At 46.2% G+C, this 15,251-nt stretch overlaps 2 protein-coding genes across 2 annotated transcripts; one reads left to right on the top strand and one right to left on the bottom strand.

Annotated features, from left to right (window-relative positions):
• Positions 1-43: 43 nt before the first annotated feature.
• On the top strand, positions 44-5,857 carry tm2d2 (TM2 domain containing 2). The gene is made up of 4 exons (XM_007884649.2): positions 44-399; positions 1,646-1,733; positions 3,113-3,228; positions 4,908-5,857. Exons 1-4 carry the CDS (start codon positions 191-193, stop codon positions 5,119-5,121), a joined length of 627 nt encoding a protein of 208 aa, XP_007882840.1. The 5' UTR covers positions 44-190; the 3' UTR covers positions 5,122-5,857.
• A 148-nt stretch (positions 5,858-6,005) lies between these two features.
• htra4 (HtrA serine peptidase 4) lies at positions 6,006-14,910 on the bottom strand. Its single transcript, XM_007884650.2, has 10 exons — positions 14,469-14,910; positions 13,317-13,416; positions 12,319-12,523; positions 11,774-11,968; positions 10,590-10,622; positions 9,719-9,833; positions 8,518-8,575; positions 7,923-8,018; positions 6,563-6,732; positions 6,006-6,037 (listed from the first exon to the last, which is right to left on the bottom strand). The coding sequence occupies exons 1-10, from the start codon at positions 14,887-14,889 to the stop codon at positions 6,027-6,029; spliced, it is 1,404 nt and encodes a 467-aa protein (XP_007882841.1). The 5' UTR covers positions 14,890-14,910; the 3' UTR covers positions 6,006-6,026.
• Between the last annotated feature and the right edge of the window lie 341 nt (positions 14,911-15,251).

Raw genomic sequence — 15,251 nt, forward strand, 5'->3', positions numbered from 1 at the left:
AGGTGGGTGCGACGCGTAGAAGTCGCGTCACGCGTCACGTGGGGGAGGGGGTCACGTGGGGGGAGGGCGTCTGGCTCGCGCGGTGACAGTTGGCGAGCGACCGTTGACGGCTGTCGGGGCTCGAGCGGTGACCGTTGGGCGGGAGGAGGAGGAGGAGGCGGCGGCGGCCCCGGTCACAGGCACGGCTGCCATGTTGGGCGTGTCCCTGAACTATATCTTGCTGGCGGGGCAGGTGGTGCTGCTGGCGGCCATCCTGCTGCTCCAGGGCCTGGCCGGCTCCTCCTCACAGGACATGAACAGCACCGAGCGGCCCGGCCCCGGCCCCGGCTCCGGCCCCGACAACCACAGCCTCTGGGAGTACGAGGATTCCACCTCTCCCCTCGTGCTGTGCAGCTTCCTGTGAGTGGCCGCTTCACCCCCACCGCCCCCTCCGCCTCTCTATATATAGTGTGTATAGTGTGTGTGTGTGTGTATTGTGTGTGTGTGTATTGTGTGTGTGTGTATAGTGTGTGTGTGTGTATTGTGTGTGTGTGTATTGTGTGTGTGTGTATAGTGTGTGTGTGTATAGTGTGTGTATAGTGTGTGTGTGTATATAGTGTGTGTATACAGTGTGTGTGTGTATATAGTGTGTGTGTGTATATAGTGTGTGTGTGTGTATACAGTGTGTGTGTATACAGTGTGTGTGTGTATAGTGTGTGTGTGTATAGTGTGTGTGTGTATAGTGTGTGTGTGTATAGTGTGTGTGTGTATAGTGTGTTGTGTGTGTGTGTAGTGTGTGTGTGTGTGTTGTGTGTGTGTGTGTTGTGTGTGTGTGTGTTGTGTGTGTGTGTAGTGTGTGTGTGTGTGTAGTGTGTGTGTGTGTTGTGTGTGTGTGTGTGTGTAGTGTGTGTGTGTGTAGTGTGTGTGTGTAGTGTGTGGTGTGTGTGTATAGTGTGTGTGTGTGTAGTGTGTATATCTTTATATAATATATATATATCTCTATTTCTACCTCTGTTTTTTTCTATTCTTTCCCTGTGGTTCTCTGTCTGTCTCTCTGTGGTTTTCTCTCTGTTTCTCCCTCTCTGGACAGTCTCAGCCGCTGTTTTTGTTTTGTTCCGCCTCTTTTTTTAATCAAAAGTTAGAAAAGTTCCAAAATCGTACTGTGATAATCCTGGCATGTGACCCGGCGCCTTATCACGTCGCTGAGACGTCTCATAGCGCTTCACAGAATATGCTGTAAAGTGTAGTGACTGTGTATTCTGTGGGCAAAACGCGGCAGCCAATTGCTCACAAACAGTCATGGGTTGAAGTGCTCAATTTTTTTTGAAGGAACTATTATTACCGGAAAAGTGATCCACCAATTGACTAACAACCGGGTTCCTACTTACTGCTGGTAAACAGAGGCGTGAGTGTGGAGTAAGGAAACTTGCCCACCGTTTGGCCCTGACCCGCCCGGGAATCGAACCCAGGTCCACTTGCTTGTGAGGCGAGTGTTCTAACCACTGAGCTATAGGACTCCATAATTTTTGTGACAGTGTTTTATTGCTGGGTAGGTTTATTGTCTTGTTTTGCTGGAATATGTTTGTGTTGTGCTAATTGCAAGAATTTACTTTTTTAAAGCCACATGATGTTTGCAATCGGTGACTTTCATGTCTGTGTTTTGTAGGCCAGAGGAGTTTGTGGAGTGCAAAGAGCCAGTAGACCTGGCAGGAAATGCAACGGCGCAAAGTGAACAAGGGCATGGATGTGTAAAGGTGAGTTTCTTTATCATTTCTGTAGATTTGGGAAGATTTCTGAGACCTTTTTGGTTAAGTAGGACTACATTTACGATGTAGTGATATGTACAATACAATGTTAAAAGCGTGCTAAAGTGATGGGTGCTCTCAAGTGTAGTGTCTGCATTCGTTGGCAAATTTGTTGCCAGCCAACAGCGATGAAGTGAATTTATCCACACAGTTGTTCATTGGGACACTGGGAGACACTCTTCTGTTTTTGAATGGGAGCGTTAAGATGAACAGGCAGACCTCGAGGCTTAGTTTAACATCGCATCTGAACGCTTACACCTCCGACAACAAAGCATTTCTCCATTACTGCAGTTGAATGTTATCCTTCAGTGAGGTTAAAGTCCTGGCTTTAACCCACAACTTTATAGCCACTACACCTGTAGCTACAGAGCTTTGCCTCTACCCCTCCTCCACCTTTGCCCCTTTTCAGATCCCACCTGAATGCCTTCCAAAAATAATAATAATCTGGTCACTCAATCCACGACTGTTTGTGGGGACGCTGCTGTGCGCAATTGGCTCCTGCGCTTCACCCCCAAAATATACAGTCAATTCGCTTTACAGTATATTCTGTGAAGCGCTTTGAGACATCTCAAAGACGTGGTGAGGCGCTGTATCAAATGCAGGGACTATTATTAGAATTTTCTGACCCAGAGGCAAGTGTTACGAGCTGAACTGGCATTCAATGGAACTGACCTAGTATGTAGTGAGGTCAAGGAGGACCTTTCCTGTCTCTTTGAATCACAACCACCGTCTTCATGTTCAAACCATTGTTTGTGTGCCAATAGCTCTCTGTTTGCCATCTCGTGGGCCCCAGTGGTTTCTTCATGATGTCCTTTTTCAGTTCAGTTTAGAAAATTAGCAAATATATGGCTTGCATATGCGTGTATTTATATAAAGCAGGAAAAAGGGAGTTCATTGCATTGATAATAAATGCTATCAAACATTTGTTATGTTTTTCCTAAAACCATGTTAAGACAACCGTCTGTCAATGCAGTGGTATAAAGAGAATAATAATAATCCTTGCATTTGATATAGTGCCCTATCATGTTATTGAGACGTCTCAAAGTGCTTCGTAAGAATGTATTATAAAATGGAGTGGCTGTGTATTTTATGGGCTAACTGCGACAGCCAATTGTACACAGATTTAATCAAAAGTTCACTGAAAGTATTTGTATGTTGCTGTGGCAGTTATATGAAATTTGAATGTCACTGAATTCTTAGTGTGAAAACCTCTGTTGCTGATATTTAGGTGAAAATTGTCTTCTCTGTTTTCAATTCATGGTATTTTGCTGTCTGTGCTCTGTTTTGCTGTAAAGCTTCATTAACGTTGTTTCTGTTTTTGCCAACAGTTTGGTGGACAAGCCTATAATGATGTAGAACATACAAAAGTCCAATGTTCGGCATTGAAGAATATCGAGTGTGCAGGCCCGCGAAGCTTTCTTCGAGGAAAAGTGCCATGTATCAAGTAAGAATTTGGAGAATGACTTGCAATATTTGCTGAATTAAATCATTGTTTTCTCATTTAACCCGGGGTTTTTAAAAAAAGCTTTGGATATAATGTTGAAATGTTGCAAAATTGCTTTTCAGGTAAATTTTCTAAGTTGCCCAACCATTGGCAGTCAGGCCTTCAGCCTTTCTGCCCCCACCCTATGGAACTCCATCCCACAGTCCCTTCGGCTCGCCCTCCTTTTTGACCGAGTCTTCGGCCACCCTCCTAACACACTCTCTCCGCCCTCCACTCTTCCGTGATCCCAGGTCCAAATCCCTGACTGTCCAGTGCCTTGGGATGTCCTCCCGACATGAAAGGATTTTAACCTTTGGAATTCCATCTGCCAATCACTCCACCTCGCCCCCTCCGTAGCCTCCTTCAAGTCCCGCCTCAAACCCCTCCTTCCCCTCCCCTTCCTTCTCCCTCCCTGACCCCAGCTCAGGTCTGAAATGCTGTCACTGTCCAGTGCCTTGGCATGTCCTCCCAACGTGAAAGGCGCTATACACATGTAATGTTGTTGTCATTACGCTCTGCTCTACTGGTATTAGGAGGCAGTTTTTGTCTCCTGTATTCCCCCTCAAATAATGACAGCAGTAATAAAATTACATTCGTAAAGCGCCTTCCCAAATGGGGAAGACATCCCAAGGAGCTGAACAATCGGAGATCAGGATCCGAGCATGGGGGGTGGTGGGGTGTGGGGGGAGGGTTGGATTGGATTGAGGGAGGGCAGAGGGGTTAGGAGGGTGGCTGAAGGCACGGTCGAAAAGGAAGGTCTCGAGTCGTGGTTTGAAGGAGATGAGGGAGTGAGGCCAAGGGATTGTGGGATGGGGTTCCAGAGGGTGGGGGCAGGGAGGCTGAAAGCTCGGCCTCTGATGGTGGGGGAAGGAGGGGTCGGGCCGGAGACCTGGAGCCTGCTGAGCGGAGGGAGCGAACAGGTTGATAGGGGATCAGCAGGTCAGAGAGGTGGGAGGGGGCGAGGCCGTGGAGGGCCTTAAGGGTGAGGATTTTGAACTCTATCCTCTAGGGGATGGGGAGCCAGTGGAGCCGGGCTGGCGAGGGTGGGGGCGATGGGGGTCAGGGAGTCTGGTGCGGGAGAGGACACGAGCTGCAGGGTTCTGGATGATCTGCAGCTTGTGGAGGGAAGAGTTGGGGGAGGCCGACAAGGTGGGAGTTGGCGTACTCGAGCCTTGAGGTGATGAATAACTTGAGTTATTACACACAATAATGTGTATTTTTAAACAAATAACTTATTTTTGTGCAGACAAATTTGAGATATGGTCAAAACGGAAATTGACTTTTCTGTTGAAATTCACAATTAACTCATATATCATAATCCATATATAAAACTGATGTTCAGAGTAATAATAATCCTTGCATTTGATACAGCGCCTTATCAGGTCTTCGAGACATCTCAAAGCGCTTTACAGAATATACTGTGAAAGGTAGTGACTGTATATTTTGCAGCAGCCAATTGCGCGCAGAGGTGTCCCACAAACAGTTGTGGATTGAGTGACCATTTCTTTTGAATGGATTATTACCTTACACTAATATGAGTTATTATTATACATACATTCAGAGTAACCTTCCGATAACCTGTTAGTATAAATACTGGATTTATAAGGCTTCTCACCAGTTACGTGTGTGTGTATTTTTAGGTACACCGGACACTACTTTGTTACAACATTGCTCTACTCCTTTTTCTTGGGCTGCTTTGGAGTCGATCGATTCTGCTTGGCACACACTGGGACTGCAGTGGGGAAACTGTTGACTCTCGGAGGACTTGGGATATGGTGGTTTGTGGACCTAATCTTGCTCATCACAGGAGGTTTGATGCCCAGTGATGGCAGTAACTGGTGTGTATACTACTGACCTTTCACAAGACGTGAACTTGAAGGCAGAGAGAAGACATACAATGAATAAACCAGTGATACAGTCTCTCTCTCTTTCTCTCACATCCATTTCCTCTGCAAATATGTCATTACATACTGGGCCCGAGTTTTCTTTCTCCCAACATCTAATTCATTCTGGTGATGTGTTTAAGAGACATAGAGATCTTGTATTGTGAGCTGCAGTAGTATTTTTTAAAACATTTTTTGTAAATATAACCTGTGCAATGCTCTCTCCTTCTGTACTTTATTTTCCATTTGAATTTACAACGTGACGTTGAGTTTACATATAGCTTTATTGAAATGTTTAAAGTGAAAATTAAAGGGATGTGACATTTTTAACTTAGTATTGTTTCTTGCCTTGGCTTTTGATTCATGTTTGTTTCTGCTAAATTAAAATACCCTACATTTCTAAAGTGTATAACTGCCAACTTTGCCAAGATAACTCCTGATGTGAAAGGTGCAATATTAATCTCAGTAAATTGTATCGAGACTTATGTATAAATTGTAGATATTTAATAAGCAATTGATAAGACTTGTAGTGGACTGATTTAACAGTGCTACAGCCAAAAATTAGACATGTGTTAAGAAATCATTAAGAAATTAAATTAATTTCATCACGTAATCAATTGATTGTACTAAGGACAGCAGAGGCCACTACACAAAGATTGATATGATTAGAGGAAAGTAATTTAAAATACAAAGCAAATTCATCTTGAGTACTGCATTGGTTCTGAATCGTTTCATCCTTATTTATGTAGGATTTCTTCTGTGCTCCAGTTCTCCTCAAGAAACTGAATGATTGCATGCAATGCTTTAATAGCGCCATAACAATATATATTTATACATTTGCAACCAAAACAGAAGTCGCTGGGAACCCTCAGCAGGTCAGGCAGCATCTATGGGGAAAGGAAAGGGAGTCAATGTTTTAGGTCCACGAGCCTTCGTCAGAACTGGAGGCATGTTGGGAGGGAGAGGCTTTTAAGGGCTAACAGGAGGCAGGGCAAGGAAGACAAAGGAGAAAATGGGGTAGAGGACAGGGGATGATGGGTTAAAGAGGCGATAATGATGCAAAACAAAGTGGGGGAGCGGTTGCAACAAAGCAGGGAATGGAGGTGTTTAATATTGCAGAACAAAAGGAGGACGGTGGGGGGGAAAGATCGCAACAAACCAGGGCAGACCAGAGAGAGAAAAGGTCTGTCTGGGACCAAGATGGAAATGGTCACAGAAGAAGGGGAGGAGGTGGGAACGTGAGCTCTTATGGTCTGAGCGCAGTTATATTTTCCGTATGTAAAGCTCTTGTGCTTAGCATTTGAGCTTGAGTTGTTATTTCCAGAGGTTTTAGTGAGTAAACTATTCAAGCGACATTATGTAAGACCTCAATACGATTGCATTTGGCATTGAAGTTCATTTTCCTTTGTCACCTTTTATTACTTGATTCTCTGGAACGACGGTAATCAGCAGGACCCCATTGCTACGGCGGACGCCAATCGACAAGGAATTGCTGTTCTTAACCGCCTCGCTGACTTGTTCGGAAGATGTGATCGGAATGCCGTTAATGCTGATAATCACGTCGCGATCCTTTAAACCGGCGCTAAAAATCAATCAATGATACGACGGTGGTAAGACTGTGCCTGCGAACTCGTCAATATTTGTTAATAACTACCTGTACCTGTGGCCACTCTGCTTGCAACCAGAGGATCCAGTATAGAATGTAGATTGACACACGGGCTAATACTCCCGGTTGGGGAGGGGGGGAGGCTACCCGGGGCGGGTCCTGTTTTTTTAGGGGATTATCACCCGCGGAAAAGCGATCCGCCAATTGACTAAGAACCGGGTTCCTACTGACTGCTGGTAAACAGAGGTGTGTGTAGGGGGGGGGAGTAAGGCAACTTGCCCATCGTTTCGACCTAACCCGCCCGGGAATCGAGCCGGGTCCTCTCTCGCTGGCGAGGTGAGGGCTCCAACCCCTGAGCTACAGGACTCCACAGTGTTTGAACAGTGCCGCGGTGTGGGTGGGGTTGTGGGCGATGATAAAATATATTTATATTGTGCAGGAAAAGAATTATCTCTTGAGTACAGGAATTATTTTCAGGAAGACATGTCTAGGAATGGTTGGACAAAACCTGCTTCTAACTAGAGTTGGTGGAGTCAATTTGATTCTATACTACTACTACTACTAATAATAATCTTGTATTTGACACAGCGCCTCATCACGTCTTCGAGACGTCTCAAAGAGCTTCACAGGATACACTGTAAAGTGTAGTGACTGTGTTTTGTGGGGTTTTACATGTTTTGCTAAACTGCCCCGCTGCAGGATTACTCCCAATTGTAGCTCAGGGGTTAGAGCCCTCGCCTCGCAAGCGAGAGGACCCAGGTTCATTCCCGGGCGGGTCAGGTCAGGGTGAAACGTTGGCCAAGTTTCTTTACTCCACACACACACACACGCCTTTGTTTACCAGCAGTCAGAGGACCTGGTTGTTAATCGATCGGCGTATCAATTTCCTGAGATAATAATTCCTTTAAAAAATAATAATAATAAATTGGTCGCTTCAGTCCACGACTGATTGTGGGAACCTCTGTGCGTAATTGGCTGCCGTGTTTCACCTACAAACCACGTAGTCACTACACTTTCGTGTATCCTGTGAAGTGCTTTGAGACGTCTCGAAGGCGTGATAAGGGGCTTCACCGAACATAATGTGAAGTGTCAATTAAATAGACTGTAAGATTGAGCAGTTGTCAAACTTACCCAATAAGTTCCATGTACATATTATTGTTATATACCTTTGAGCAGGAGATCCTGACATGACTTCAAATATATAGACGCCTCCCGAGACATCAGGGAAATGCTTGTCATGTGCCTTCAGCTCACGTGAAAGACTGTAATGGAAATATGGTCCTTTGTGTCAAATACTTGCACTGAAATCTTATTACAGTGTAGGAACAGGAGGAGATCATTCAGCCCTTTGAGCCTGTTCCTTCAGTCATTCAGTTTCTTAGATCATGGCAGAAATATTGATCTCTGTGTTTATCCATACCCTATATTTAACACCTCCCGCCATCCATAATAGTCGCTTGACATGTCATGTCCCCCCAACTATATTCTGTATTATCCCCAGATATTATTTTCCAGCAGAAATCGATCCCATTTGTTCTGGAAACAAACAACATGTTCTGCTTCCACCCTCTGTTCCATGTGTTTACTACTTGCTCACCGAAGTAGCGTTTCGCAGGTTGGCTCTGAATTTAACCCCCTTCAATCGCAGGGCGTACAAATCGAGTCTAAAAGCATAAATCCGATCCTAATCACCCATCCTCAGTACGATGTCCCACAGGTGAATCCTAGTCGCTTGTAATCAGTTGAGCGCTGGGTACTTACTTTGGTGTCAGTTTCAACATCCGGACTCCCATGTATCTCTTCAGTGGTAAACTTTTCCCTTTGGGTGTGAGAGCAATCGGTAAATACGTTGAACGTGCGAGATCCTACTGCACAAAATACTGCACCCAATTCCCGTTAAGTACAATGCGTCTTAAGTTTTCTCTCCAGAAGGTTTTTGACTCATCAAACAGATGGATAGAGGCACCAACGGCCTAACCCACCCAAGTCCTGTGTAACTTTAGACCGGAAGCGTTATGCGACCATTTAATAATAATAATAATCCTCACATTTGATACAGCGCCTTATCACCCCGTTGAGACGTCTCAAAGCGCTTCGCAGAATAGACGGTCGAGCGCAGCGACTGCGGATTTTGTGGGCGAAACGCGGCAGCCAATTGCGCACAGCGGCGTCCCCACAAACAGCCGGGTTGTTACCCCCGGAAAAGTGATCCGCCAATCGACTACTACTGGGTAAACAGAGGCGTACGCGGGTGTGCGGAGTAAGGAAAGTTGGCTAAGGTTTCGCCCTGATTGACCCGCCCGGAAACCGAGCCCAAGTCCTTTCGCTTGCGAGGCGAGCGCTCTAACCACTGAGCTACAGGGAACTCCACGATAAACCATTTGCCCATTAGGCCATCGGAAGTGAATCGGGTTCTATCTCATCTGATACCCACTCCATCTACGCTCAACAGTTGGTGAATGCCGCTTCGGCGCTGGATGTTTATGGCTCCCCTTCTCTCTTGGGAAACTTTTACTGCAAATGCGGGTGAAATTAGCTGACTCAGCGCAGACTCCCGCTCCAAACGACGTGCCATTACACCATGCGGTGTGTTTCCCTTATTAAACCGTCAGGAAATTATTAAATGGGAACAACAAAAAAAAAAAATTCGAAAGGAAAGCTGCTCTGCGTGTCGGTATTTTTTGGGTGAGATTTAAAAGAAAACCCATCAAATTTAATGAGCGTTTTTCCTGCTCGTTTCGCACATTTTATTCCAATCAAAGGCAGCTGCCGTTTAACACGACGACAGCATGTTTTCTGGAAATTACGCTATTCAAAGCATTGTCACGGCTTCGAAGACGGCTCAAAGCGCTTCAAATCATATGCTGTAAAGCGAAGTCAATGCGTATTTTGCGGGAGAAATATTGCCCCTTAATTAACACGTAATTAATTAATACGTAACACGTAAAAGGTAATTAATTACCTTTCAGTTCCCGGTCGTAAGATTCTGCAAGAAACTGTTGAATTCTCTTTGCAGGGATCGCAAACGATATACCCGCTGTGACTTTAAGTGTATTAATACCAATGACTTCACCGTCCTGCAGTTTAAAACCAAGTTAAACTAAAACAAATAAAATTTATCGACTGGATGTTGCAGAAATGCTTCATTATTTTCCATCTACCTTCGTTTAAAGTTTCCGCGCCTTGTGTGCAAATTTATACAGTTAAAGGGTGAATGTAATTATAATAATAAAAATAATAATCCTTGTGGCTCAACGAAAGCCGCAGTTTGCTCCCTTCCAACCGGCAAATACTATTACTTATGATAGTAATAAATCATAATAATAACCCTTGCATTTGATCCAGGGCCTTGTCACGTCTTCGAGACGTCTCACAGCGCTTCACAGGATACGCTGGAAAGTGTAGTGACTGTACAGTTTGCGGGTGAAACGTGCACAGTCGTGTGTGGGGAGTGAGGAAACTTGCCCAACGTTTCGTCCTGACCCGCCCGGGAATTCGAACCCGGGTCCTCTCGCTCGCGAGGCGAGGGCTCGAACTACTGAGTTACTCTTTTTAACTTAAAATATCCAGAAAGTATTAAAATGTATAAAAATGATCTTTAACTGTTAAAATCTCCAGAAGATATTAAACTGCGTAAAACATATCTTGTTAACTATTAAAATCGATAGCAGATGCCAAAACATGCCAAAAATATCTTTTTGGCTTAAAAAATCTAGAAAATATTAAAATATATTTAAAAAAAATCCTTTTCACTGTTCAAATATATAGAAAATATTAAAAGATATTAAAAAAATCTTTCGAAGTGTCCCAACATATAGAAAATGACAACTTACCAGGTTGACGAGGGGACCTCCTGAATTTCCGTACTGTAATAAAAATTGCAGTATATGAGTGGGCGTTGATTTTAAAATGCAGCTTCACACTGAATAAAAGACTAATGACTAATAATATTCATCGATGCAGACTTTTTAATTGATTGATTTTATAATCTGAATATAAACGAATAAAAAAGCATTCGCATCTCATGTCACGTGACTGTTTTTCTCAGAATAACTCTTGCGTTTACTTATCACATCTTCGAGACTTCTCAAAGATGCGCCGTAAAGCGAATTTACTGCGTGTTTTGTGGGCGAAACAAGAGTTCGAACGGCAGAACTGTAAATGTTTTTGGTACTCGAGATAAAATGCTGCAATGGCCTTATCGCGTACATCAGTCATTCGCTATTCTTTTCTATTTAGTTCATACGATGCATTGGATGAATCCGGCATCTTCCAAGCAGATACTCTTGATAATAATAATCATAATAATAATAATAATAATAATCCTCGCATTTGACACAGCGCCTCATCACGTCTTCGAGACGTCTCAAAGCGCTTCACAGAATATACTGTAAAGTGTAGTGACTGTGTATTTTGTGGGCGAAACGCGGCAGCCAATTGGGCACAGCAGCGTCCCCCCACACAAACAGCCGTGGGTTGAGCGACCCAAATTTTTTTTTTTTAATCTTGAAGGGGTTATCCCCTCCGGAAATGCATTCAAATAAAAAAGAAAAATAATAATAATGTGGTCACCAAATCCACGACTGGTTGTGGGCGGAAGGTCGCTGTGCGCAATTGGCTGCCGCGTTTCGCCCACAAAACACAGAGCCACCACACTTTGCGGTGTATCCCGTGATGCGCTTTGAGACGTCTGGAAGACGTGTCGAATGCGAGGATTATTATTTATGATTAGAAAGGGGAAAAAAATTAAAATGTCCACGCAGAAAGCAGTATTAATCACCGACCGTTAATCAATTCGGCAAGGAAACGTTGTCGGAATATTGAAGCGTTTGAGCAGATTATATCAAATTAGTGCAGGAAAAAAAGGTGGTCTTGATCGGGTTTACGGTCACCTCTGCCCCCTCCCTCTCCCCCCTGGCTCGGGGTCGGTCTCCACCACCGACAAGCTCTCCAGGACCCTACCCCAAGTGACGGGCACTATGTCAAGCTGTCGTGGTGGTGGTGTACTTGACCTTACGTTGATAATGGCGTCGGTCTGAATGTAATCCATGTCTGAGTCTTTCAGACCCAGCTCCTTGCCTCCGCGCTCAGTCGTGCTGACGATTCCAGTGGTCACCGTGTTTTGCAGAGAAAATGGGCTTCCGATAGCCACCACGAACTCCCCGGGTCTGAGGTCCGTCGAGCGAGCCAACAGCAGGACTGGGAGGGAACTCTGTTCGCAACACAGAGAAAAAAAAAAAACCCCAATAAGATTAATACTTTTTAAGCGACTATTTGATGTAAGACGCCCTCCAGGCCTCCGGGTATTAAGTAACCCCTTCCACAAAGAAAAATAGTGATAATTTGGTCGCTTCAACCCGCGGCTGTTTGTGGGGGAACGCTGCTGTGCGCAATTGGCTGCCGCGTTTCGCCCACAAAACGCGCAGTCACTACACTTTGCGGTGTATCCTGTGAAGCGCTTTGAGACGTCTCGAAGGCGCTGTATCAAATGCAAGGGTTATTATTATGATAATTGTTATTATTGCCCCGAGATAGCGATTTATCAGGAGAAAAGAAACTTACGTTAGCTTTTATTTTAATCAGTGCGATGTCTGATTTCCGGTCGATGTCTTTGACCTTCGCTTCGTACTTTTCCCCGTTTTTCAGCTCAACTTTTATCCTCTGTTTGTTGTTGAGGACGTGGGCGTTGGTGACGATCAGACCGTCCTCGGACACGATGAAACCTGAGCCGCTGCCCACTGTGACGTCACGGTTCGAGTAAGATGCCCTGTAACACAACCCCAACGCAGGACATTTCACACGGAGCCTTTCAGGTCAGGAGGACGGCCCGAGGCGCTGGGCAGTCAATGGTTTGGACCCGAGCTGGGGGTTGGGATCAGGAGTGGGGGTGGAGGGTGGATGGGAGGTATGAGGGTGACCGAAGACACGGTTGGTCGAAGAGGAGGGTCTTGAGATGGCCCTTGAAGGAGGTGAGGGAGGGGGCGAGGCGGAGGGACTGCGGGATGGAGTTCCAGAGGGTTGGGGGCAGAGAGGCTGAAGGCCAATGGTGGGGCTGGCGAGGAGGGGGGAGGTGAAGCAGACCGGAGCCCGCTGAGCGGGCAGGTTGGCAGGGCACAGATGGTAATACCAAAGTGCCATGAAAGCAAAATCCAGTGCGTTTTTCCGGACAAGACTGAGACACCGTGCGATTAGGCCGTGTGTCGTCAGCCACTGTAAGGAGATTTATCCGCAAAGAATATTTCCTGAGGATTCATTGACCGTAGTATCTCACAGCACATCAAGGGATACGGGGCAAAGGCAGGCAACTGGACTTGAGTTACAGATCAGCCCTGATCTTATAGGATGGCGGAACAGGCTCGAAGGGGCTGAATGGCCTCCTCCTGTGCACCCCAGCAAACGTGCTCGCGTTCCACTCGTGCCACCGTCAACGTAATTGTGTTTAGAAATGCTACAAATGGTAATACTGCTAAATCGATGGCTCGAATCAAAGTCCGTCCGTCCATTCGTGGGACGCTGCTGCGCGCAATTTGGCTGCCTCCAACCAACTCCAAGTTCCTCACCTCCTGACAAGTGCCAGATGAACCACAGCCGGCGCTATTTTGTCCACCACGTCTGCAATGAAGTTGTACTTGAACCTCATACTGTCTGGATGCTGGTGATCTAAACACAAAAGAGTCTCGCTTTACGGTGTATCCCGTGAAGCGCCTTGAGACGTCTCGGAGACGCGACGAGGCGCCGGGTCAAATGCCAGGATTATTAATATTAGTATTATTAATCAGTTCTACAGTTTAGTAATCCTTGATTTTGATTTGGCACTTCTAACAGCTACAATAATAATGATAATAATAATAATAATAATAATTTGGTCGCTCAGCCCGCGGCTGTTTGCGGGGACTGTGCGCAATTGGCTGCCGGGTTTCGCCCACAAAATACACAGTCACTGCACTTTACGGTGTATCCCGTGAAGCGCTTTGAGACGTCTCGAATAAGGCGCCGTATCAATGCCAGGATTATTATTATTATTAATAGGAGTGGTGGTATTATTAAATACAAGCTCGTGGCTGCAAGTAGGGAAATTGAACGGCAAACAGCGAAATCTTTGGCCGAGATTGTATCGACGTGAATATAACGTGTGCAATAACCGCCGGAGGGTCTGAGACGTCCAACTACCTGATCTTTTATTTTTCAGCTTCAAGAGAAACTGAAGCACTGGTTGCCACTGCCAACACAACCTTCCAAATCACTTCAAGGTGTCCGAACCGGCTGCGGAACGGCGTGAATTAGTCATAGGAAACGCTGACAGAATTACGCTGTGGTGTGGTGCCTGAAGTGCACCTGGCAGGGCAGAGCCAACGGGGCTTTTACTTCGAATCGTTTCATGATGAATCGGTCCCTTCAATCCGCGACTGCTTTTGGAGACGTCGCTGGGAGCAATTGGCCGCCGTGTTTCGCCCGCAAGAACACGCAGTTACTACCTGTGAAGCGCTTTGAGACGTCTCGAAGCCGTGATAAGGCGCTGGATCAAATGCATTATTATTATTATTATTATTATCCTCTTGCCCTTAATAATAATATTATTATTAACACTTTACGAGGATATCATCAGAACAGCAGCCGAACCATCGGACACCATTAAACCACGGCCCGACGAGCAACCGATTAGTTTGCGTCGCCAATACTCTGCCATGGCAAGTCCCGAGTCCCTGCCTTACCTGAATCACAAGGTCCCTTCTGGATCAGAATCACGGGCGGAATATTTGCCTCCTGCTGCTTTTTGCTCATCGCCTTCAACGTGCAGATGTTCTTGTAGGTTTGGCCGTCGCTCCCGCACACCTGGTCGCCGTGCACGCAACCGCAGGTCCCCTTCCTGCGGTTCCCGTTGGGGTAGAGGCACCGGAAGGATTCCCCGCAGATGCCGTGGTGGTCATCCCAACCGCCGCAGAAATCGCCTTCGCCCGCAGCGCAGAAACTGCAGCAGTCGCACGAGTCCTTGGCTTCCCCGAAGGAGCAATTCCGGGGAGCGGGAGGACACGTGGAGGTATCGCAGACCTCTGGACAGGTCTGCCTCGAAACTCTGGCCTCCGCCGCCAGCCAACAGCACAACAAGCCACAAAACAGCCCGATTTGGGACATGTTACGGTGTCTACGAAAACGTCCGGCAGATTGACCTGCGGAATTGGCTCCAAGCTCAACTGTTCCTCTCGCGGAGCGAAGAGGTGGGTGATTTTTCTGCCACGGCTTCTGCTCACTGAAACGTTTGTGGCTCTGCTGCCGTCAGGGCGAAGGAGAAAGGAACAAGAGCCAATGAAATCGCTGCCAAAATCCCCCTCCGTCAAGGTTATTGGATCTTTCCAGTCAGCCTGGAGGCTGTTTTAACCCATCACAAGCGAGAGAGAGGACCCGGGTTCGATTCCCGGGCGGGTCAGGTCAGGGCGAAACCTTGGACAAGTTTCCTTAATCCCCCCTAATCCCCCCCACCCCCACCCCCACACGCG

The sequence above is a fragment of the Callorhinchus milii genome, unplaced genomic scaffold, assembly GCF_018977255.1.
Source record: "Callorhinchus milii isolate IMCB2004 unplaced genomic scaffold, IMCB_Cmil_1.0 Scaffold28, whole genome shotgun sequence".
Classification (NCBI taxonomy): domain Eukaryota; kingdom Metazoa; phylum Chordata; class Chondrichthyes; order Chimaeriformes; family Callorhinchidae; genus Callorhinchus; species Callorhinchus milii.

What these genes read in the sequence shown, in the direction of transcription:
- tm2d2 (XM_007884649.2), top strand. Translation starts at nt 191, where the DNA reads ATGTTGGGCGTGTCCCTGAACTATATCTTGCTGGCGGGGCAGGTGGTG. An exon ending in CTCGTGCTGTGCAGCTTCCT is followed by an intron (nt 400 to 1,645) that starts GTGAGTGGCCGC and finishes TGTGTTTTGTAG; the next exon opens with GCCAGAGGAGTTTGTGGAGT. An exon ending in AAGGGCATGGATGTGTAAAG is followed by an intron (nt 1,734 to 3,112) that starts GTGAGTTTCTTT and finishes TTTTGCCAACAG; the next exon opens with TTTGGTGGACAAGCCTATAA.
- htra4 (XM_007884650.2), bottom strand. Translation starts at nt 14,889, where the DNA reads ATGTCCCAAATCGGGCTGTTTTGTGGCTTGTTGTGCTGTTGGCTGGCG. An exon ending in CATCTGGCACTTGTCAGGAG is followed by an intron (nt 12,524 to 13,316) that starts GTGAGGAACTTG and finishes GTTGTGTTACAG; the next exon opens with GGCATCTTACTCGAACCGTG. An exon ending in ATGTTGAAACTGACACCAAA is followed by an intron (nt 8,019 to 8,517) that starts GTAAGTACCCAG and finishes TTTCCATTACAG; the next exon opens with TCTTTCACGTGAGCTGAAGG.